Source organism: Aedes aegypti, chromosome 1, assembly GCF_002204515.2.
Source record: "Aedes aegypti strain LVP_AGWG chromosome 1, AaegL5.0 Primary Assembly, whole genome shotgun sequence".
In the NCBI taxonomy this organism is placed as follows: Eukaryota; Metazoa; Arthropoda; class Insecta; order Diptera; family Culicidae; genus Aedes; species Aedes aegypti.
In genome coordinates, this window is record NC_035107.1 from 164,068,065 (window position 1) to 164,094,642 (window position 26,578).

The 26,578-nt window shown below is 35.9% G+C and overlaps 2 protein-coding genes across 3 annotated transcripts in view; one reads left to right on the forward strand and one right to left on the reverse strand.

The window, feature by feature from the left end:
• Positions 1-26,578, forward strand: part of LOC5569913 (serine-rich adhesin for platelets) — a 1,178,520-nt gene that overhangs the window by 783,888 nt on the left and 368,054 nt on the right. For both annotated transcript variants that reach the window (XM_021852955.1, XM_021852960.1), the window contains exon 6: positions 12,993-13,103. In XM_021852955.1, the coding sequence (XP_021708647.1) occupies positions 12,993-13,103 (111 nt within the window). The remainder of the gene's footprint in view (positions 1-12,992; positions 13,104-26,578) is intronic.
• On the reverse strand, positions 13,231-14,202 carry LOC5569914 (pheromone-binding protein-related protein 6). The gene is made up of 2 exons (XM_001658760.2): positions 13,645-14,202; positions 13,231-13,324 (listed from the first exon to the last, which is right to left on the reverse strand). The coding sequence occupies exons 1-2, from the start codon at positions 14,080-14,082 to the stop codon at positions 13,307-13,309; spliced, it is 456 nt and encodes a 151-aa protein (XP_001658810.2). The 5' UTR covers positions 14,083-14,202; the 3' UTR covers positions 13,231-13,306.

Genomic DNA, 26,578 nt, shown 5'->3' on the forward strand with positions numbered 1-26,578 from the left:
TTCTTAGGGGTCGTCCATAAACCACGTGAACATTTTTCCTGACTTTTCAGTCACCTCCTCCCCCCTCGTGCTTTTGTGTGGTTTTGACGAATAACCCCCCGCTCGCCCAATGATCATGTGTTTCATTTGTTCATGAATGAAACAGAAATTTGAAAAATGGGAGAAGAGATATTTATGAATTGGTTTGCTATTATTAAGCGAAATGTGAGATTATAGTGTGACAAACTTCTACAAAAATCCCTAACAAAATTAGCTCAAAAAAGATTTGTTTCTACTGCAGTGTTCCTTATTATTGTTTGAGGAATCAGTTTTCACTTAGATATAATTTTGTATTAACATTACAGTGCTAACATGTGGGGAACATTTTTTTTTTTCAAATTTTGTCATAGTAATTTCCATAGAAATCTTAATCGTCTTCTAATCGTTGTTGGTAAAGAAGATATAAAATATTTAATTTTAAAACTTTTTTTTTAAATTTGAACCATCCGACTGCTAATGAAACCTTTCAGGTTTAGTTGATGGTGGAATTTTCTTTGAAACACAAATGGGTGGACCGTGGTCTTTGGCTAGATACCCCCTCCCCGCTAAATGATAACATAGTTTATCAACGGCCTCTATTTTGATAAGTAATTGTTAAAAGAATTACGGTAATCCAGTTTGCTGTATGCACACTTAGATGTTTGATTACAATATTACATCGTCAAATGAATCGAATCCCACAAATCCTGGGTCTCCTACTTCGAGGAGTCTCATACCGTCCCCAACCATGCGACTAATAGGAGACCAAAATGTAAATAAATGAAAAGTAAATCAATCAGCAAACGTCAACGATAAAATTCTGCTTATAAAGCGCCCGACTGTTATAGCCAAGTGTGTTTATTTGTTTCTCCCTAATATATTACCCAATCCAACACGCACGGCATGAAATTCTATTTTCACTGCAAATGTATAAGTCATTGCCGATAATAGAGATATACAAACATATAGATTTTGACTCTGGTATAAGTAAGAAATTCCCGCAGCACCGCGTTGGTACTTTAAATATATTTATAGAACATATCATCTCACCCCTTCTCGCACTTGGCTATCCAACGGGTGTTGTATTTTGCTCCTCTTGCAGGTTGTCCTCCGTGACAAGATGGTTCCATGTTGTGTGATGTAGAGAACTATGTATATGAGAAACTGTAATAGGCGAGTGGTATGGGTTTATGTTTAAGGATCCGAAGGTTGCGGTTTCGAATCCAGATACTGTTATTATTTTTTTGTTTTTCATATTTTGGTGTCTAAGGCAAATTTCTTGTGGCGGAGCCTTGGGGCAATCGGGTATATGGGGTAGCTAACAAGGGAAGGTCACGATGTGTTACACGGGGTTTTCAACCGGACTATTTTTGTTGGATTCAACATGTCGAAATATGTAAAACCCCAAAGCCTTTCGGGTGAAGAGCCAGGGAGATGTAGTATGTTGTTAACAAAATGTTAATAAAATCTTAAATTTGTTTTACCAAATTAGGATGATAGTGTTGTCTAATAACACAGAACACCTACACGCAGCGAACTGGACTATCGAAATTCATACTTTTTGCCTTATGAAAGATGGAACGATTATCGCAATACGAACGCTTTATGTATCGTTTTAACATCACTCCACACCAAGGCGTCGATAGGCGCGGGGTGTACGTACGAGTCTATCGATAGCAAGGTCCTTGGTTTGATTCCAGGTTGCCGCGAAAACTATTTTTGTTTTCAAATTTCGGTTTCATAAGGCAAATTTATGAATTTCAACCCGATTCCTTGTGGCGAATTTTCATAAGGGGTTCCCCTATGTTTATCGATAGTCCATTTGCCTGAGTGAATGAGGCCATTTGAAATCACAGATCTGACTGTTATTTTTTTAGTTTCAGTTCAGTCATTTAAAACGACAATATTTTCACTTGTCCCACTAGTTTCCAAAATTTTCAATATTTACCTTGAACTTTGGCACAAAAATTAAATTTAAATATAACATAGATTTAGTAGGAAACAATCTGAAAAATATAGTAGATCTTATTCATTTTATTTTTTTTAAGAACCCTCTCTATACGATTTCCTTTACCCATTTGTCACACGGTACCTTATTTCGATAGTCACTCAAGCAAAATGATTATCTAAATACAGGGACCGGAATCTATTATGATAATTCGCCACAAGAAATCGGGTTGAATTTCATAAATTTGCCTGAAGAACCAAAAAATAAAAACAAAATATATCCTCGCGCTTATTCAGAATCGAACCAAGTACCTCCCGATTCATAAACCAGTACTAACTTCACGAACCTATCGACGGCTTGATGGGAGAAGTGACAAAAGCAATATATAAAGCGTTTTATATTGCAATATTCATTCCATTACTCTGACATGTCCACCATCCATTTGCCGCGTGACCATTTGCCTAAGTGTGCGTTTCCGATGCCATCATTCGGCTTCGGATTGGTTGTGCAATTGTGTGGGTCGGGCGTAAACATTTAGATTGCTCGAATTTTCAAGTCCAATGTGCTCGATTTCAATTGACGGGTTTGCCCGTCTACGCTTAGGAGGCGAATCTTACCATCAATAGGTGGATTTAGCACCTAATACGCTAGGAGGGAAATCCGCCATCCGAATTATTTTGGGTGCACCCACCCCCTCAAGCGTTATGATATTTGTGAATGGGCCCATACGTTGTTTATTATATCTATATTTTGTCTCATATCATATTTCCATACTATTTGTCAAACGATTTTGCTACTTTTCCTCGAATGTCGCTTCTGCGAATGACAGTTCCCGAAAAATCTTTTTTCTCGAATCCCATTTTTCCGAATGACCTGTCACTTCGAGAAGTGATGCAGTTCATGAAGGTGCAAGAATAGTTCTCAGTGACACAGTGCTACCAGATGACTGGTCCGACTACTCTGAAATGTAGGAAGTTGTTAAACGGGATATTCGGAGAACAGACATTTAAGGGATTGACGTTCGAGGAAACGACATTTGGGGAATCAATATGTAGGGCAAAGTAGCACAATCCCTTAATTAAATGGGCTGTATGCGCTTTATCCCAAATATTCGGTATTATTTAAGAAATTGTTGGTTAAATTATCTTGGGAGATCCTTCGATAACAGCACGTGATTATTAAGAGGCCCAAGACCACTCTCGAAGTTTGATGAAATATATTAATGTTTAAAGCTGAAAACATTTTCAACTTATATATTCTTAAGACAGTCAGTTCATACCCTTGTTTATTATAATAATAATTTTCAAGTGAACTTTCATAATCAGGTATGCAAAAAGAGCAGCATTTTCGTGTTATTAAATTTGATAAAATTCTGTAATTGATACTTGACAATTCCAAGATTCACAAATATATCCAACGTAAAACTACAAAAGATAAAACCATAGCGAAATATAATGAAATCCAGAGTTGACTTTTTATTCATTTTGATACCACTTCCTTCAAGAGCGATATTTTGTTTTAATTTAAGCCAGCCGTAGCGGTAAATGCGCAGCTATTCAGCAAGACCAAGCTGAGGGTCGTGGGTTCGAATACCACCAATACCACCGGTTGAAGATCTTTTCCGGTTGGAAATTTTCTCGACTTCTTAGGGCATAGAATATCTTTGTACCTGCCACAGATATACGCTTGCAATAAATGGTCATTGGCACAGTAAGCTCTCAGTTAATTACTGTGGAAGTGCTCGTTCTGTCCCAGTGGGGACGTAATGCCAGAAAGAAGATTTGGCTGAAAATTGAACACCTCTTCTTTAAGTTAAAAAAAGTTCGAACGTTATGTATGTATAAAATATGAATACTTTACGTTCAAATATAACCAATCATTTGAAACATTGAATCTTAAGTATTAATTTATTTATGCTTAACTTTAAAACTTTTCTTTGTTTCCTAATCAAATTTTCTTAGTCTGACAGGACTGAGAATACGCATAATACTTCGTTAAAAAATGTTTCGAGTTATGGTTGAGTAATTATCGCTGAAATGTGATTGCCATTGGCATACATAATTAGAATTACAGTTTGTGTCGTATTTCGCTTCAATTTCATAAAACTAGAGGAGAAGCGTTTTGGTTAATTAAAATTGCGAGGCGAATGAAGTGGCTAATCAAGTTTAAACCCTCATAAATAAAAAAAAAAAACAATAACTCAAAATGCTGAACCCTAGGTTTGACAGTTTGCAAAAAGCTCAGTTTTTTGACAAAAAATCAATGTATTACTTCACGTATCTTTCTTCTCATATATTCCTTGAAACACAAAGCAATCTTAGGGGCATTTCGAATTCGACTCCGATTTTGAATTTTATCAGAAAAACGTGTTTCACCGTTAAGCATCAAAAAGCTTATAAAAACCTGAGTTTGAGCAGCTGCATAAACTGTCCAATAATATTAACCGAATGAACGAATTTCTGATTAAATCCAAACATCATATTTTGTACAAAGCCAATTCGTTCTTAGTCAATTTATCAAACAAAAAGAATACAAGAAAGTCAAGTAATAAAAAATATCATATATGATGTATACTATTCAGTTGTACATATTGTCAAAATTATGCTTTTGACTGTTGCATCAATTTGCTTAAATTTTTCACAATTTTGTTTAAAAAGCGAAATGCAATAACAATAGGGGTATTCACTTAAAGTAGCGTAAACTGAGATATTGGTGATGAAACATTTCAAATGAAATATTCCTTAAAAAAATAATCCTTACGATAAAAAAATAAGACGTATATAATCTAGTTACCCAACCAAATATCAGGATTAGACTGGCCCAGCTCAGAATGGGAGAAAAATAAAGTTGTATGATTCCACGGAGCACCCCCCACGATTATTTCTTGGGGTAAGAGGAAGCCTTTCTGAAAAATTCAGCTCATTTGGTCGTTCCATGAGCTGCCGCAATTGAATTGAAGTTAATATGGGATTTTCAGCTCAAACATATGAGCAACAGCACATCATCTACTGTTTGGTTCATGAAAATTGATGATCACGTTCAATTGGACACATAATGTTAAAAACACTACTTAATGTAATAGCGAAAAATATTGCAGAAGATTGTACCATGATCAAAATTAATAAAGTTGGTGTTTTAACCATCTGAAGTATATCGTGCAATACTGCTTGTATTTCTTCAACATAGCTTGGAGGTAGCCACTAAGCGCATCATAGCCACCTATGACGCTGGGCGAGCTGAACCACATGTCGCATGCATATAAGTGACTGTACGGGAGTGCGGATCTAAGCCTAACTTTCAACAACTGAAAGAGTAATGAAAATGAGATTAAATCCAGATACAACCTTCTGCAATTTGTTCATTTGGGTATCAACTAGTGTATTTGTCATTCTGGGCTTATTTGAACGCGAACAATTAGTATACGGGACGAAACAGTGACATAGGATCAATTTTCAATATATTTGAGAAGAATATCCCATACAAACTTCAAATCGAATGCGCCAGCTGGTGGAGCAACCAATTGAGTTGAAATTTTGAGAGAGCGTTTTTCTAACCCTAAGGCTCATATCTAGGGGGTGCCCCGTTGAGATTTACAACTTTTTTGTTTAAGGGCCAGTCTAATCAGGATTGTCAGATGTTTGTTTATTTAAATTACGAACTTTTATTGGCAGCGTTTCAACGAATGGACCAATGCACAAATTCACTTATTTGACGTTTGAGTGGTGCCGATTTCACTAGTTTCCATGGTCACATAAATAACACGGCACCGCCAAAGTGTCAAATAGTGAACTCGTGTATAGGTCTATAGTCAACCAAACTTACACAGTTAAAAATAATGATGATTACACGACATGTAAACTTCATTTATGCCATGTAAACACGAAATCATGTAAATTTAAGTCCGAAATAATGTAAAAATGTGTTATATGTCATGTAATCACTTAGGATCCTGCTGGATTACATGACATATAATTGAAGTTTACATGACATATCATGTAAATATCCATGATATTCCACGCTCCAATTATGTGCATTATATGTCTCAAAAATTTACACGTTTCGTTCGAACTGTGTAGTAGAAGACCGTTCAACTTTTGCTTTACGGTACCCAGAGTTCTTCCCGGATCGTCACCGAAGCTCAACGATCGTCACCGAAGTTCAACGAATTGCACTTTGTGATGCCTACTTTTTATCGCCAAAATGGCTACGACTGCTTCTGAATAACTCCCTTTCCAAGTGAACCCAACTGAAACATCTTATTTGTTTCAGAACCGAAAGCAACGCGGTCTTGAACACTCAAATATTCAAATTCCGAACGTCTCTACCGGCTAGAACCAAATTCGATGGCAAACAGTTGGATTTAATGCACGTTGCGTTCAGTTTGGTCAAGTCAAAACTCAGACGTAAAAATGCTTAGACTTCTCGCATAACCTGTGATCTCGCCCTGAAGGTCATTGGTCGCCGAGTGTGCGGCTCCTTGTTTCTAAGCAAATTAATGGACCAGGCTGAAAACTATTACCACTTAGAGACAGTGGAGGATCTTCTCTTCATCGTAACATTGCTAAATAACGAGAAAATCCTCCAGTATGCTCGATAACAACAAATTACACACTCGATTGTGGATGAGATCACAAATTTTGCAAGACTTAGACATAGCTTTCTGTCACCAAAAGGTAACATTCGTTTCTCACTGTGACCATTCAACAAAACGAACAATATCCGACAATACCCAAGTAACAATTTCAGTGCTTTTTGATCTTAGATGTTATTTATGGAGGTTTTATTAGAGATGTATTCATTCCTAACAGATTTGATAAAGCATTGCAAAGTGCCAAACGTTCTTTTCGGTAAAACCCACTTTTAAATGCTTTGTAGATATCTACAAGAGCTCCCGTTAAAACTTATTTGATGGCCACATTTGTTGATAATAAATTGTATTTTGAAGAAGCTGTGTAGTGTCTATTAAAACCTATATTTAAAACCTCATCTTGCTTGTCTTGTCAAGGCATACGTAAAACTTCTAAGACTATGCTAAGTCATGTAAATCTCAACTGTCTGATGAATATTATTGGAATGCAGTCTGCGTGTGGTTATCAATATCATTATGTTGATAATGATAATCTTGTAGTGAATTACGGATAAATCAGAACGCAAACATAGAAATGACAAATATTCCTCTCGAAGAATTAACAGACTATCGCATACTTTTCCCATACTTGCCTGAACTTCCCGTTCTAGAGGGACAACTATGCTGCACACAACAGCTGAGCTACACGAAAAAAGCTTTCATTTTTCCGACACTTATCACTTACCGTTTTCTGAATCAGTACAACCGATCAAGCACGAGGAGCTTTATTATAACAATTATTCCAATAAAACAGTGGGATACATAACGGCACAAATTTAATTAAAATGAATTGCATCACAAAATTGAACCTTCCGATTTGTTTACCTTTTTGACAGCACTAGCTTTTATGAATGATTATATTGTTCGGAATAATCACTATTTGATCTTAAACCATCCCAGACAAGACCAGCAAGATTTAACTGGATGGAATCCATTTTTATTGTTGCCGTTTCGGATTGATAATTACAATATGCGTGGGAAAATTCAATACATGATTGAGATGAGCATGAAATCATTTTAAAAATGGAATGGAGCAAAATATTGGATAGCCAATAATGATGTCGTAATTGTGGCGCGTTGCTATAAATCGAAAAATTTTATGTCATTCCACCAGTAAATTTTTATTGGCAGGAATTTCACGCGATCGTAAGGAAATTTTCTGCCACGCAAAAAATGGTTATTTTAATTGATTATTATGAGTCGGCAGACATCATGATGGTTTCAAAATCAAAAAAGGTTATGGTTTATAAATAAATTATTAGTTGATGTTTGTTCATTCATAAGCCCTTAACATTGGTTTTATTCCGTGTATAAGGATATCGTAAAAGATTTAATACCGCTATTATAGCTCAATAAGGCTATACAATAGCTGTTATGAATGTTTTATAGCATACTAAAAAGGTAGATGTATTCATACGATACAAAACTAAGAAGTTTAGAAACGGTTTTTAGGTATAGTCTTAACCTGAGAGAGACTCGCGAAGAGGAAAAATATCAACGTCATATGCAGCCCAGATTCCCCTCTCACGAAACGTCAAATGCAGCCCCACCGTTTTTATGGCTGAAAAAGTGAAAAGTATTGTGTTCAAAGTAAACTGTTATTAAAAACCTCAGTCGGCGGAGCAGTTTTTTCCAAAGTTGCAGATACATCTAAGCAGAAGATTAATTATTTCTAAGGTCTGCTACGTTTTCTGGCGTGAAATTTCACTCAAACGGCTATTTATGATTCGATGTGATGCAAACTCAATCATTTTTTTGCTGAGAGGTTCATGTGAGGTTTTGAACAGCATGCCCATAATTAGTATAAACACAAAATGGAATAAGAAAAAACTCAGCAATCACAGAAAAAGAAGACCGTCTTCGCGAGTCTCGTCTCAGGTCTTAACAACCTCCTGTAGTGGGGCCTTTTCGGGCTTTACGGAGTTTTATCAAAGGTTTATTAAGGTTATTAAGACTAATAAGTTCTAAAATGAGTTTTAACTATATGGTGGTAACAACAGCTTGTAGTGAATGAAAAAACTAAAAATATTACTTGGGTACTGTATCTTTGTCATTCGAAAGTATTTGTTCTTCGTCCATGCTCACATTCTAACGTAATTTATCCCCAGCAATTTTCAAAAAAAAACCTCTCCTCTCAAATCTATGGGCAATCCTACTCGCATCAACGTTTTCCAGTTGTTTTTCCTACTTTGTCATACTGGGTTCCGAAATTTGTTGTTTATTTGTAAATAAAGTACCTTTTTAATGGTAGTTGCTAAGATGACCAACGCATTCTTGGATCGGTTGACTGTTGAATCTCAACAACTTGAAATATTTCCTTAGCTGCTTATGCAATTTTTTGAAATATTTAAAGTAATTACCGTAAGGACGCCATTCACCGCTCATTTAACAGCATTTCAACACATTAAATTCTGTCAAAAATCGGTTTTTCGATATTTTTCGCAACTTTTTGTGCTAGACGCAAGACAAAACATTTGTTTTTGTAGGAAAGAAGTTGAAATGTGACAACGTATAATGGTACGCAATAACATGTCTGTCAATGATACATGTGTAGGGCGCCATTAACCGCTCATCCTAAATATGAGGATCTATATACACAACTAGTTGGAATTTATTTACTTTCATTAGCTGGTTGTTATCTTTGTACTATAGTACAACAACATATTAAAGCGTGACAGCTAAGAAGCATTTTTCGATCTGCCATAATAAAATCATTGTTCAACTCGTGTTTATCACCCTAAACAACCTAAAATTATTTTTTATAAATAGTGTATAAAATTAAATCATATGAATTTCATTCTGATACAGTCCATTCTGGTATACTAATACATGTTAATGACTTTTATTGCGAAAATTTGTTCAGATTTTTTAAAATAATTCAATGAGCGGTGAATGGAGCATGAGCGGTGAATGGCGTCCTTACGGTAGTTTATCACCATAAACGCAGGGATTTACGCCGTTAAGTGAATACCCCTAATATATTGTTTTAAAAGCAAAATGCCGAACAAAAGAAGAAAAAAATAAATTTGAGGCGGATACAAAAACGTTTTCAAATAAACGGTTCGATGAGGTTTTAGGATTTGCACTCGATGATCTGTTTTACATTGAGTGATAGGTTCTAAAAGACTGACTTTATTTCATGGATTGAGATTAATTTTAAAGTACACATCGTAATAGTCTTAGTTGTTAGACTCTAATAAATAGTCACAGGCATTGTTATGGTAGTTTCAATTGGTACAAGGAGTAAATAGTTTTCACTTTTTACATTAGCAAATTTAGCAACTGAATCATTTTAAGCCCATGTACTTGATATCTTCGTTCCATATTTTAATAGAAATGGAATACAAACTAAATACGTGCAAAAGCATATTAGTTTTCGTTTGTAAGGAATGTATATTGAAGTATTTGTGATGTTTATAATTTGTATATATTAAATGTTGCTAAGGGTTTTTGGATTTCCGTTTATGATCTGCACAGACTAAAAGTCGAAAACCCATAGCAAATATAACCTCCGTCATAGTTGATCCCTATATACTAAAATATGTGTGATATTTCTTATGAGAAAACATCATAAAGCCTGGAAACAGAAGCGCCCTCTGGGCTATAATAACGCCCCCCTCAAAAAGGGACGACTAAGAAGCTCAAATTTTACGACGACAGGGCTGAATAAAAGCAAATAAGAGCAAAACTGTTATAATCTTGTTTCTTCTATCTGGTCGGGGACTCTTCTTAGCATTCCTCCAGGAATATTTCTACAAGGATTTATGCAGTGATGTCTTTAGGGCTTCCACCAAGTTAGAATACAACGATTTCTTGAAGCATTACTCCAGATATTTCTCCTTCTATTTCTCCAGAATATTCTCGGGTAGTCTTCTCGAGATTCTTCTACGAATTATTCCTGAGACTTCCTCCGGGATCGCCCCCGAAATTCTGCTGGAGAAATTCATCTAGGGATTCTACAATAAATAACTTCTTGAATTCCTATCGGGATTCCTCAAAAGTTTACTTTAGGAATTCCCTCAGGCATGCATCCAGGAAATCGCTACATGAATTCTTCTAAGGATTTTTTTCATTTTGATGTCAAAATTGCAATTGATGTCAAAAGTTATAAGTTAGAATTATGTCGAATGATTTCGATTCCTTATATTACATTTTTTTTACTAATTTGGTAATAACGGAAATAAAATTCAAGTATGATAACTTTATGTTTAAGAGACCCATATAGCCTCAGCGGTAAACGCGCAGCTTTTCAGTAAGATAAAACTAATAAGCATGGGTTCGATTCCCACCGGTCGAGGATCCTTTCGGGTTGGAAATTTTTTCGACTTCCCAGGTATACAATATCATCATGCTTGCCAAGCGATATACATAGGCAAAAATAGTCAGATGGCAAACCTCTCCGTTTATAAATGCTGAGAAGCAGGCTCTGTTCCACTAGGTGCGTAACGTCAGAAATATGGTGTCCATTTACATCTGGATTAAAAATCATGTATTTTGAGCCGTCGCATGATGGTACTATACGGATGGTCTGAAAATGTCCACATCACACCCTAGCGGCACCGGTTCCGGAATACTCCGAAATACCGACCAAATTTATATATTGGTCCTCTTGGTGCTCTTGTAAATCGGAATGAAAAACCTTGAAATTCGAACCGTCGTTATATACATGTGTATGAACTGCTGAATATGATATACGCCAGTTCCTTCTGAAACAGGTTTCAGGTTCCCTTGTGCCCTTGTGCCCAGAATGGCCATACTGACAAACAATTTCCAGGGTTACATTCTTGAGTTCCATATCTTTCATATAAAGCTAAAAGAACGAAAATCGGTTAAAAAATGGATTTTTGAGAGCGTTTTAAAGTCATGGATCATTTTTGACCCTTAATACATAATGTGTAACTTTTTCTCAATGCATTAGGAAGGTTAAAAGCCTACTTAAGAAAGATGCAGAGAACTCTTCGACCTCTCATAGGTGTTACGGGATATTGTGGAATGTTAATGGGATGGGAAAAGCCATAGGATACGTTTTGGCAGACGTTCTGGCACCTATGAATAATAATTTGGCATTGGTTCATATTGGAACAAACTCACCGAATTCTGCATTTGAAACCTGGTTACAATCCAACGTTCAATCGACCGTCCAAATAAAATGTTCTACACTCGGGGTGGTGTAAACGATTCTGATGGCTTGAATCGCCTTAGCAAGCAAAACACGTGAATGAAAAATTGAATGCGAAAAAAAAAACAAAACCGCATGCTTGGGCTTCCGAATCGCACTCCTGAAGGAAAGTAGTTTTGTATGTGTATTTTTTCTGGCAGACTCGAGTGAGCTGGTCACACAATTTGAATTTCTGATAAAAGAGGTTGTTTTTTAGACCTAATGGAGATTGAAGACCTTATGAAATGTTGCGAACGCATGACCATTGACCAAACCGAAGTAAATAAGCGCGTACCCATAGTAGTTGGTGGGATTTAGGAGAATGTTTACGAAGATTTCTGGAATGTAGTGGGTGTGTTGCTGACCTGTTTTTCAAATGACTAAAGCAACAGACACGATGATGTATACCAAAACTTACAAATTTTAATTGTGCTTAAAATGGAGCATTCCGAAAACTAAGCATGCCAGAAACAGAATCCTACTGTATTACCCAATTAAAGCTATAATATGACAAAATCTACTCCCTGCTTCACAACAAGAAGTATTTGGTGTTACTTGGCAAGGTAGGCACAAAGATACTCTATGCCCTGAAAACTAGAGGATTTCAAACTCAAAAATATCCTCGACCTTTTGACTTGAAACAGAATAATCTTACTGCGCGTTTAGCGCTATGCCTGTATGGATTACATAAGAATATTATCAATTTGATCGAAATTCCACACCAAAATGCTCCACAATTATCCTCCTCAAAATACAGTCACCCCACAGATATGGATCAACTATGGGATATTTTTCAGAACAAAAATGATTAAAAAACATGGTGATGCTGTACAAACCAAAATTACCTTCCTGATACTGCAGAATAAGTTGTTTTTGAGAATACACCTCAAAATTAGCGATAATTTACCAAAAAGTGTCGATTTAAATTTTTGCTACACATTACTCGCGTCATGATTATTGGGTCATAATATAATCAAATGATGAAATGAAATAGATAAAATCGATAAAATAAAAATTGCAATGAAATGGATGAAATAAAATCACATAGTTTTATGCATATTTTCTCAACAATTTTCGGAAATTGGGTAAATTTACGCAGTTCTTACAGCGCGAGGCATATGCAGAGAAAACTACGAAATTTTGCGTTATATTTTTTGGCGCTATACGCTAGCATTTTTATTATCTATCACTGAAGCTATTCGTTGTTGAAAAATGTGTTTATACTTTGCTCTTAATTGCAGTGCCACCTCATCAGATACTTGTTTACGATGCATCAGGCCGCGATGTAGCAGGAGCAATTGGGCCTTTACAAGAGGACGAAAATCTCATACTGACTTGTGAAGTAAGAGGAGGTAAGTTTCAAATTGATTTTAACTAGTTTAATTATTCAGAGTACAACACTCGCGCCGTGCTGCTGCTTATTGGTTGGAAAACAAGGTTTTGATGGTATAATATTATATTAAATCATTAAGTAAAAACTCATTGTTTTATTTGTATGTTTATTTCTTTGATACGTGAACTAAAAAAAACGTAATACAGCATGAATAGCGTTGACTTAAAACAAATAGTAGTGCTGTGGAAAAAGGAAAAAGAAAAAGGTTATGCTCAAATAAATATAATAATTTGTTCGAGAAATCACAGGAGTCAACCGATGTCAAAAATTCAATTAAAAACATTTTTTGTTTCTTTCTTTCATTCCTTGAAAGTAAAAAAAATGCTTGGTCAAATTTTGAATTAATTAAAAACTTCATGGCTCTAAATTGCTCGTAATTTAAGATTTGTGTCGCCCAAGTAAAACAATTGGCTTCACATTTCTCTCGAAACAAAGTCTTGTATGGTTTCTCAAGGATGTACATGATATACATAAGATTTTTCTCGGTTAATTAATCTTACCTCTGGTGCCATCTGCTTCCAGCATTTGTGATGCGAAAAGGCTCGTTCACATTGATTTGCTCCTTGGATTGCGTCTCGGCACTTGTTATTGACAATCAGCGCAACTGAATTAAACTCTTTTGGAATTTTGTGATAAACCTCAATCATGTCAACTTCGCCGTCCGGTTTGGTTGCGCCAAACTTGCGAAACATACAATCCATGTAACATTTGAGTTTGTCGTCATCCTCGAATATTTCCGGTCCGTTGAACCGAGCTATAGACTCCTCGCTGACACCGGTTTCGGTGACACATTCTCCATGCTGACTAGCCGTCATTTCGATACCCATAGATCGGGAAAATTCTCCTGCTTTTTGTGGTGCTGCGCCAACTAACCATGGCTGGACCCAACAGAATATTGCTATCAGTATACAGCAGTAGTAGAGGCACGGTCGAAACATCTTTTTTTTCTAATTAGTAACTTGGACACGATTACACTGCACTGATTTCTATGCCAACCTGGCTGTTTTATGCTACCTTTTTCATGGAGCTAGATCACTGTTTCTGTTAGCATACCAAAAGTCATTCGAAGCATAAAACAAGTTGGCATTCCAAATAAGCTATTCTACACACGATAACAAGGTGAGCGTCAGTTAATACGTTAATAACTACCCTTCATGAGCAAATTATCCATCGCGTCTCGTTGTCTTCAATGAACGTCAATCACTTAGTAATGAAAATGAGCATTATAAATGATTTAGCACATGTATAGGTAGACACATGTCAAAAGCAGTGATGACTCATTTAACTTTCAGTGAGCAAGCTTAATAATTAGTGGTTCGTATGAAATCTTTTGTTCTCCAGCAAGTACAAACTAAAGAAATAAGTTGCGTAAGCTATAAGGTTGTTATATCGCTTTAATCACAAATACGCATTTTCCGAAGGTGCGATAAACGTCGGAGCCAAACTTTTGAGCAGTATTTACCCTGCGTAACGTAAATTGGTCTGAAAAGTTAAATTGCATTTAGATTAGTTATGATAAACTGAACAAGCTTTGATAAGCAACGCTTCGGCTTCAATGGAAAGAGTATTCCCCTACGTGCGGAAAAGGAAACCGAAAGATAGAAAAGTTATTTGCAAAGTTTTGAACATAAATAGGCACTTTTTGAGCGGCAAAATGTCGTTTTTATTTTGTCAGTCCCCCGAGTATCGGATAATGCGCCTGAATGTGTATTTCGATACTTGGAATTTGGCGCGAATATAATGCGAGTTCAATGTTCTTTTCCTTAATAGGCAAAACTCGCTGGAAACGAGCCAACAATGGCAAAATACCTAATGTTATTAATAGCTAATTTATAGATTTTTTTCATCCACTTGTCTCCTAGCCGAATGGTGGCACTCATAAAATTTCGCTTGCGGAAGTCATCAGCTGCAACTGACTCACAACCGAAGGCATAAATATTAGCTTTAACAATGTTCAGCGCATCGGTTTCTGCGGACCATACGGTTATCGATACATGCAGCCTTGTGTACAGAGAAGAAGACTGAAGAGTTTCAAGCATAAAACCAGCCTGCCCACATAAACTTAGCCCAGTAGATTCTGCAGTCGACTGGCATCTGCCAGCAAGGCAGGACAGAGGAATTCACACAAAGTGCATTATGAGTTTGGATGCCTTACTGCATCTGTGGAGCACGGAACCGCATAGATTATCCGGAGACCGATAAGCCTCCAATGGATAGCGGTAATACCAAGCTTCCGTAAATGGTTATGGATACATTTTGACTATTTACCAACAACTGACCGTTTGTGTGAAACGTGTGTTACCGCTAATCATGGGCTCGTTTGTGGCTGGTTGTACTTTGGTATGAAGCAAAAAAAAACTTCAAGGTTTCCGGCTTTTCAGCTTGAATTCACATTGTTGGTATTATTTCGGATGTTTTTGAGCAACGCGCACAAGATCTCCATAATATAGATGAAGAAGGGTAAACTTTATTATCATATTATTAAACAAATAATTTCTGAAAATTCTAAACTTAACCAGAACTTTGAAGAACAAAATATGCGTTTTAAATGTACTATAGTGGATCATTTTTATTACTTAATTGATAATTCAAAATAAAGAATCCAGAAACGCAATCACATTTTTTTTGGCAAGTAGACTTTTTTTGAAGAAAATATTTTTTTTAAATTTCTTTATTAGTATCATTTCAAACATTACATTCATTATTTCTTATATCTAGGTGTTCTGTGTTATTAGACAACACTATCATCCTAATTTGGTAAACAAATCTAAGATTTTATTAACATTTTGTTAACAACATATAACATTTCATTTGCCGTAGTAGTTCAGATTTTTTACAGGTGAGTTGATTTCACCTGCTTATAAGAGAAAAAAAAACACGTTTTCAATTTACTTAACCTAACATAACCTAAATATATGACGCATTAATCGTGGCAATAGAAGATTGTAACGATTTTTGCCTGAAATTATTGATTATTTTATTTGACATTTGTTCCAATGTTTCAACATTGGATATTCTATGTAACTCATTGGTACTATACCAGAGAGGAAGCTTCAGAATCATTTTCAAAATTTTATTTTGAATTCTTCGCAGAGCTTTCTTCCTGGTATTACAACAGCTAGTCCATATTGGTACAGCATACAACATGGCTGGCCTGAAAAATTGTTTGAATATCAAAAGCTTGTTCTTGAGACAAAGTTTTGATTTTCTATTAATAAGGGAATAGAGACATTTTACATATTTGTTACATTTGGTCTGAATGCCCTCAATGTAGTTTTTGAAAGTTAAATCCTTATCTTGCATGAGCCCTAGATACTTAACTTCATCTGACCAATTTATTGGAACCCCTCTCATCGTGACAACATGTCTACTTGAAGGTTTCAAATAAAGAGCTCTGGGTTTATGTGGGAATATAATTAGTTCAGTTTTGGAAGCATTAGGAGAAATCTTCCATTGTTGCAAGTATGAAGAAAAAATATTCAAACTTTTTTGCAATCGACTACAGATGACACGCAGGCTTCGTCCTTTGGCGGAGAGGCCTGTGTCATTCGCAAACAAGGATTTTTTACATCCCTGAGGTAACTCAGGTAAGTCTGATGTGAAAATATTGTATAATATTGGTCCCAAAATGCTGCCTTGAGCAACACCAGCTTTTACAGAAAGTCTTTAAGACCTGGAGTTCTGATAATTAACCTGAAGTGTACGATTTGACAGATAACTTTGAATTATTCTAACAATGTATGTTGGAAAATTTAAGTTTTTTAATTTTACGATCAATCCTTCGTGCCAAACACTGTCGAATGCTTTTTCTATGTCTAGAAGAGCAAGACCAGTAGAGTAGCCTTCAGATTTGTTGAAACGGATCAAATTTGTTACACGTAAAAGTTGATGAGTGGTCGAATGTCCATGGCGGAATCCGAACTGTTCATTGGCAAAAATTGAATTTTCGTTGATGTGGGCCATCATTCTGTTCAAAATAACCTTTTCAAAAAGTTTACTGATGGAGGAAAGCAAACTGATTGGACGATAACTAGAAGCTTCTGCTGGATTTTAGTCTGGTTTTAAAATTGGTACAACCTTTCTCATTTTTCCATTTGTCAGGAAAATATGCTAATTGAAAACATTTGTTAAATATATCAACTGAGAATAATAAGCTACTTTCGGGAAGTTTCTTGATTAGGATGTAGAAAATTCCATCATCGCCAGGAGCTTTCATATTTTTGAATTTTGTATTGATAGTTCTCACTGCTTCCAAATCAGTCTCCCAGGAATTTTCGAAAACCGTTCTCTTGATTGAGAATATTTTCGAAGTCCTGAGTAACTTGATTTTTGATTGGACTAGTAAGTCCTAAATTAAAATTGTGCGCACTTTCAAACATCATAGCAAGTTTTTGAGCTTCTTCGCAATTTGTTAGTAATCAATTGTTTTCTTCTTTCAATGCCGGTATTGGCTTCTGAGGTTTTTTCAAAATTTTAGATAATTTTCAAAAGGGCTTAGAGCCAGGGTCCAATTGAAAAATTTTATTTTCAAAATTTTTGTTTCTTAATTGTGCAAAACGTATCTTGATTTCTTTCTGCAAATCCTGCCATATAATCTTCATAGCAGGATCGCGAGTGCGTTGAAATTGCCTTCTCCTCACGTTTTTAAGACGGATCAAGAGTTTGGAGCAAATTAACTTGCTGTCCAGAGCATTGAAAAGGCAAATAGGCAGCTATGAAAGTATATTTATCAAGCTGTGTTTCAACAGAAACACCTAAAGTTGCAAAAACTTTAGTTTCAAATGACGAAAACCGTATACGCCTATGAATGATGATTGCAACTCCCCCACATGCCCCATCAAGACGATCATTACGATAAACTAAAAAGTTAGGATCTTTTTTTAGTTTGGATCCAGGTTTCAAATATGTTTCAGTAATAACTGCTATATGTACGTTATTAGCTGTAAGAAAATTAAACAGCTCGCCCTCTTTACCATTCAAAGAACGAGCATTCCAATTTAAAATATTTCAATTATTATTTATTGGATCCATTAGAAAAACGTAATCCAATAATCCAAATTTGATTTGTAAATTTTACACCAACTTGGACTGGTTCAGTCATAGTGGTGGCTTTGAACATTGCATCAATCATTAGATTCAATTGTTCAGTTAGAAAATTAAAATCAGAGGCAGACATATCACTTGAAATGGGTACATTTGATGATTTTCCGTTAGAATCTTCGGTAGATGAAGAGGTGGAGTAGGAGTTACTTGTGACGGCTGGTTTTTTTTCCATTTGATTTGAAACAAGTAGAATGGGTACTCATAGTACGAATAGGGAAGGAGTTCAAATTACCGTCAACGATATCGGCAAAGGATCGGAAATAAAAAGATTCGATCGTTAACTGAAAAATTAGTATTGTTCGATACTCTACCAGGCAAAGACCGGAAATGACCGTTATCGTAACGGATATTATCTTTCATCTGCCTGGGACGAGCCTCGACGACTCTCCTTCGGGAAGAGCATACCCAAAAATTGGACTTATGATTGCCCCCCACAATTCGAGCATATAAACTTGGTGGTACCTTCTTTCACTGGACAGACGTCCTTGGCGTGAGAAGAACCTCCGCAAATCATGCATTAAGCATCCATGCGACAATTTGTTGTACCATGACCCCACTTTTGGCACCGACGGCACTGAGTGGGGTTCTGGTAATTTCATCCAGGTTTCTGGAAATTTTCCCATGTCACACGGACATCGAACATTAGTCTAGCTTTTTCTAAAGCTTTAATATTATTTATAACTTTTTTGTTAAAGTGAACTAAATAATATTCTTGAGAAACAATGCCAGATTGGATTCTCTTTTTCATAATGATTACTTGGACTGGAGAAAATCCAAGTAAATCATTTATTCCATTTTTGATCTCTTCAGGTGACTTATAGTCCGGTTTTGCAAGAACAGCTGTACTTACACAGGGAACCAACAGACACTACTCGGGATCAGTAGCATCCTCAATGTGTAAGTACTGGTGCTTTCATTATTATGACAACAATTTAAATAAAATTCACAGCATGTCAGACATAGCTAACATTTTAACATAAATGTTTGAATAACTTTTCCATGCCTAACTCCAATAGTAAAAACAACTTGACTAAAGTGAATTTTTTGGCAAAAACTTATGAACGATTTACCTAAAAATATGTAAGCTGTACACAAAAACTGTCATATGCAAATTAGTTAATCTCGTCCAAATTTGAAACTTTATTTTTTTAATATGCCAATTATCCTAATTTGAAATAAAAAAATTCTCTAAGAACTCTTGTTTTGACAAATCACTCAAAAATAAATGTTGAAATTCATGCGATGTTTGAAAAACTGTGAAAATTTCATGCAGAATTTATCCCTAAATATCTCCGATCTAACCCTGCCTCAATGCAAGTATCATCCATTTCATCAGTTTCAGCATGATTGTCATGTCTATAGCTTTAGTCTGTTTTCATACTTACTTTGGCAGCAAAAGCAAATCCACGTAGGGAATGATTTTTTCAATTTGTTTAATTTTATCTGGAGGCTGCATTCGAAGGAAATAGTTTCGTTCGACTATGTAAATAAGACGAGCTAATTTGTGTTATTATATTTGGTGGATTCAGTAACAGTTCAAATTTTAATTCAAAGCACTTCAATACCATAATAATACCAAATGAAGGTGTGGACAATATTTAATTAAGGTATTATGCCAAAATATTGTATGTATAGGGTCGCAGAGAGCCATAGCAATGAATGCGCAGCTATTCAGCAAAACCAAGCCAAATCAGAGGTCCACCGGCCGAGAATTTTTTCGTAAAGTAAATTTTCCCGACTTCCCAGTACACAAAGTATCATTGTACCTAGCACACGATATGAACATGCAAAAATGGTCAATCGGCAAAGAAAGTTCTCAGCTAATAACTGCGGAAGTGCTCATAAGAAATATAAGCTGAGGAGCATGCTTTGTCCTAGTTGGAACGTAACGCCAGAAAGAAGATGAAGAAAAATATAGGTGCGAGTTATGGACCAATGCACGAGTTCACTATTTGACGTTTGAGCGGTGCCGTGTTAATTACGTGACCATAGCAACGAGTGAATTCGGCACCGCTCAAACGTCAAATTAGTGAACTCGTGCATCGGTCCATTCGTTCTTTCTAGGAATGCCATTCATGCTTACTACGATTGCAATGCACGTACAAGCGTATCACAGAATTGTTATTATTCAACTAGAATTGCACTCCGTAAACATTCAAATGCGTTGAAAGTGGTCTATCGCAAGTTTTCGCAAAATCATTTGTACCCTACTTGAAAGCTCTTATTTTTAGCTTTCGAATGAGCTTATTCTCATCGCGGGTATTCGCGGGCTACTAATGTCTTAGGGTATTTTTATAGGAAATAATATGTTTTTTGAATATTTTTTTGCCTTAATTTACTTTGTATAAATTCAATTAAAAATTCTATTCAATTCAGGTGTACTTTATATATCTGCAAACAACTTCTCTGAAGATACCATGGCGATTTGAGCTCTCCTTAAATTCATAAATATCAGGTGAATTATGGATTGCAATTATTAATTTTCTCCAAAAATCATGTCCACGGTCCACTCAAAGAGTTGTATAAAATTCAAAATTCAATGAATTTGCCTAAAACTTTGGATTTAAACCACCAATATGATAAGGGAGTCGGGAACCGTTCGGAGAAAACAACTTTGATTTTTGAGGTTTTGGCCGCCTTCGAACCATAGTGCAGTATTGCATTTGAACGCGTTCAGTTTGCGTTCCAGTTCAAATTTTTTAACGAGGGATCAAGTAGGCTTGCATATTGAGCGGTTCGTAAATTTGAACCCGTAGGAGCGGAAAATTGAATGCGCAAAGAACATTAATATACAGTGCTGTTCTGAATAATAGCAGCGTATGTCGATTTTCATACAAAATGCTCAACTTTGACATGCTGCAGTTTTGTTCCCTTTCAAGCAATCGAGTTGAAATTTTCTCCACAGAACTACAAATATGCCCAATTTTGTAAACACAAAATTTCAAAATTTTCTAAGCCCCTGCCGGAAAGTGAGATACTAAGTGAAATTGTTCGAAAAAATAGCAGTTTTAAAAATTTTAATTTCGGCTTGACATTATAGTTTTAAATTGTATATCACTTACCATTGGAACAATCTCCTCCTACTTATCAAACCTACACCTAAACCGAAAATGTTTAAAATATTTGTAGAAGAAAAATTTTAAAATGAAAAACTGCTATTTTTTCGAAAAATTTCACCTAGTGTCTCACTTTTCGGCAGGGACTCAGAAAAAACTGAAATTTTGTACTTACAAAATTGATCATATTTGTAGTTCTATGGAGAAAATTTCAGCTCGATTGCTTGAAAGGGAACAAAACTACAGCATGTCAAAGTTGAACATTTTGTATGAAAATCGACATGCGCTGCTATTATTCAGAACAGCACTGTATTAAGGCAGTTGCACAACAAATTTCAATGCGAAAAATTCACAAAAGATATTATGGAACGTTTTAGGTTCCAAACATTTTGAGTGATCTGGACTCAATACAGTATGATGTTGTTTTTCGTGTTTTGAGTATCATAGTGCATTTTGAATTGAACGCGCTGTTCATGAGCAGTTTCAGAATCTTGCACGAGAGTTCAATGTTTGCTGCGTTCTCGTGCAAAATTGGAACGCTTTCAGTTCAGTTTTGGCTCGCGTTCAGTTTGAAATGCATCACTGGATCTCACTTCCAATAAACTCGATTATTAGACAGAATTTTGCTCTTTGTTATGATCATTGACCGAACTTTCACCAACTTCCTCCCAAAGTAACTCTAACGAGACCGCAAACATTTCCCCAGCAGTACTAAACCATTGTAGCCTTCAAAAACTTCAAAATCATTGCTTCACCAATTCGCAAGGCCAAAAGTGTCGTTCTGCAATTTCGAAACTATTTTGTACTTCACCGGTAAAATTACCGACGGAACATTTCTGGTTGACTCAAACTTTGGCGAAATATCTCAGACTGGATTATTCGTTAAAAACGGAAACCGGAAGCATGGAGGGGGTTAAACTTTTTCAACTCTGCACTATCGCTTTTTCTAGACTGGCACAATGTCTATGCTGTTGACCAGGAACTTTCCTTCTGTAGTTTGCAATTGCCCCATCGCAGACGGTAGCATGCACTGTCTTCTCGCTGAGGGCTTCTGTAGTAATGAAGGTTGAAATTGATGTTTTCAAGTACACCTTACGTTTACTGCTTACGTTTTCCTACACACTTAACGATGCAGCCAACCTTGTTCCAGTCCGCCACACTTGGGTATGTTATATGCTGTTAGGAAAAGCCGCAACCAACTTTATGATGCACTCTAAACTTTTCCTTTTCTCAGCACGTATATATGTTGCTTTGTACTGCCGTCATCCTACGCTTATCGAGCATGTGTTTGCTCTAGTGCTCTTCGTCGGGTATTAAAGCAGAGGAAATTGTTTCGTTTCTATATTATTCCACTAAATGGGCCCCCACATTGTTTTGTAACATTGCAGTACAGAATCTTACTCCTCCGAGCGACTGCGGTTGGGAGAAGCAGATATCGCCATGTGGAGGAAACTCCGAAGGAAACTGGACGTTTTTTGCTTTCTTTAGTGCTTTTCCCACTGATTGTGCCGCAGCAAACTGTAATAAAGGTAGAAATCCCAAAAGTAAACATGGAGCTCAGAACAAACGAGGTAACAACATAATTTTTCTCAAACAACCAAGAAAGCAGCAGAAAGTTTCCTTCACTGTAATCGAGTGGTGAGTTGAGCAAACAGGAATTCTATCTCTTCTGCTGGGATTGATTTAATCTTGCATGGTTATTTTATAGCCATGGAATTCAAACTTAGAGATGAGACCTGATAAATTTGAGTGCAATACCAAAGAGTAGGATATTGAGCTGTTGGAACAAGCCATCAAATGAAACATATTTGATACAATTAATTCCTTTTCGATGCTAAGCTAAATTTTCTGACTTAATATACAAATTTTGCTCTCTATTGTAAGCAATTAGAGGAATTAAAATCAAAGGATTGTCGAAGTGGATTTATAATAGAAGCCGTAACAAAATAATCATTTCAGCATTCTGAGTTTGGCAATAAAACTATTTTTTTACATAATTTTCAGGAACACTGAAGCTGCATGAAAACCGTGTCAAATCTTATCGCAAATGTTGTTATTTTAGGTTTGTCAGATTCGAATGACTCTAGATAATTACAAAAAATGCATATAGGGGAGATGAACGAGTTGTGGCCACCCTAAGGAAGAATATTGTTTATACATACACTCCCGTGCATAAGTTTGGGTTCACCCCCGAAAAACCATGCAGAAGTGTTCAGTCCATATCTCTGTGATTACACGTGCAATTGAAACTCTTAAAGCCGCATGCGAAAGGCAAAGAGTTATTCTTACTTCGTATGTATTTTTTCAAAAACATTCTTTGAACTTCGTATACTAAATTTTTAAATGAAGTTGTGACATTTTTCAAACAACACACTGAAAAAACATAGCTAATTTCCTCAGCATTGGATCGACCAAAATTTTAAAACAAGGTGTCATTAGAATCGTAATCTTATTGTTGCGTGGGGAGGCTTTCAAAATCTCGTCAGCAAACCAAATATTTTGTCGGTAAGCTTAAAGCTAAAATATCATTTATTATTATTAATTTATGAAGAGCAAATACAACTTACAATTGTTGGTGATCATTCTGGACTTAGGGATCGTATCACGAATTCTCGGGAAACTATGGGTAATCTCTACGCTATTCGGAATCGAGTTCAAAAATTAGCTAAATGTACGACTACTGCATTTAATTCAGCTACTTACGAGATAGTTTGAAAGTAATTTATATCCTAATTTTATTTAGCGAATCCAAGTAGTTCATCGATTCCTGAGAAGAAATTCTACTTTTAGTTTTAGGTTAATGTAAACAATATTGGAGCTTCAAATTTACCTCAGTAGGACGCGGAATAATAGTAATTCACTTATAAACTACAAATAGTGGAAATATGCAGCAATCCAAACTACTAACTACTAAATTTATGCTTATATCTTAACAGTATACTTTAGAGATTTTTTAATATTTTATGTTGTGGTATTTACCAAGGCAAGCGATTACACATTGTTATTGTTTTTACTCAATTTGCCAGACATCCCATTTCTTGTCGCTCCTCTTTACACACGGTCGTCGATAGATAGTATTGGTAATACCAATCGATCCCTGTGGTACCTACAATAGCTATCGGCCACAGTTGAACTGCAGCAGGGGGGTGACGTGACACTTATATTCTTTGAAGAGCACTCATGAAATGTTGGCGGAAAAATCTTAAAAGTATTCAAAATCAATGAAATAGTCAGTCAAGTCATCGTGCAAAAGTTTGGGTTCACTCCACAGTATGGAGTATCGTGCAAAAGTTTGGGTTCACGTGAACTTAAATACTTAAATCTGTGAAATCTCAAACCAATCATGTACGCGCCATTATTTGCGCTCAAAAAAGCTTTAAACTATTGAAATCGGTTGAAAAATGGCAGAGATATTGACAAAAATGATGTGCGTGCGGCTCATGTGAACCCAAACTTTTGCACGATTTGCATCATACCGAGGGGTGACTGTTTCGTTGATTTTGAATACTTTCCAGATTTTTCCGCCATATAGGGGAAGTGTACCAGTTGTGGCCACCCTAAGGAAAAATATTTTTTATACATAAATCAAAAGACCTTTGATTACACAGCGCAACAAAAATGATATATCTGCGTGTCTCAAGGATTAAATTATGTGTCTCTAGTAAATTTGGGGCTGCTAAATCTGGTGCCGTTCTCAGAAATGTTCCAGCACGTCACAATTTTTAGCTACAGGCCGCCAAAGTTGTTTAAAACACTGGTTTCATTGATGTTTACATGAAATTTAAAGTATGATTTATCAATATTGTTCGTTATCTAATCCATCAAGCATGCAACATAGGCCTTTAACTTTCGTTTCATATATACCGTTTTGATTCATATCACGGACAGCTTCAAATTTCGGACACTTTACTTTGTATGGGAAACATTTCACACGAAATGTTTCAATTTTTGCCATTCGAAAGTTCTCACTTTCGAGACTCGTTTTAATGAGCATTTTTTATAGATATCTATGAACATTTATAATGCCCAACTACCTTTGGTGTCCCTCAAGTGGTTTGACAATTTCAATCGATTATTTGACTTTTATATTTATGATTTATTTGACCTGTCCGGAATTTGAATCGAAGTGTCCGGAATATGAGGCAAAAGTGATGGAGCGTCCGGAATAAGAATCATGATAAGCTCACACATTTCTATTTATTTAAAATTATTCATGTTGCGGAATCAAAATATTTACTCACCATTCGAAAGTTGAGTGTTTTGAAGGTTCAATAACGCAGAGGAATCATAGGGAATGGTATATTTTACATGCTTTTTGATGAGTTATACCTCAATGAGGCCTTAAGTGTCCGTAATATGAATCAAAACGGTAATTTGGTTGAAATTGCACGATTAAATTTCGATTAAATTGTTTTTTTTTTCAACATACTAACAGTCTCCATACAAAATTCTTCGTTTCTCTTATATGGCAAAATACAATACTTTTGTAAACCATCAAAAAACAACTTTTGAGCATCAATAATATTATGAACTTCGTTGATAAGTATTGTTATACACATGAAGTTTGAATTCTATGACAAATTAAGCAAATAAATTGACATACAAGTTGGCAAACTTGCATGCAAGTTGGCTGAAATGCTCAAATTTCGCATTTTCAACTGCGAATATCTCAAAAACTAGACGTGCTATGATATTTTTGAAACCGGATTCAGCAACCCTTAATTAAGTATGTAGCGGTATTTTGGTGCATGTGACAAAAACGTGTTCCGCAGTGTTACTGTCAATACATTAAACAAAAGCTTTCAATCCATGCTCAGCAGAGAAAATATAAAAACTAATCAAAAACTTTGTTTTTGTGTTAACAATTGGGGTGGCGAATACTGGACCACTTGCACCAGTATCCGCCATATTTTTAATTTCTGTTCCTGAATTCGCCACCCACGTTGATTTCTTGTGGAGGGTGGCGAATCAGGAACACCATGGCGAAACAAAAAGCAAAGGAGCAGAGTTTCCAATCCCGGGAGCATTTCATGGGAAATAAGATTTCCATGGATTCCCGTTTCCCAGGAAATGTTTTTTATGTTTCCCTGGATTCCCATATTTCCCGGAATTTCCGTATTCCCGGGTAGTTGTATGAAAAAAAAGAATTTACCCATTATTTTCAAATAAAATTCATCGCGCTATTTACTCTAAGCGCTATTCCAACCAATGACAATAACAGATCACTAGTTATATTTTGGTTTTGAATAGTTGTTTTTCGTATTCGCATAATTTT

Coding starts and splice junctions, on each gene's coding strand:
- LOC5569914 (XM_001658760.2), bottom strand. CDS start 14,082: ATGTTTCGACCGTGCCTCTACTACTGCTGTATACTGATAGCAATATTC.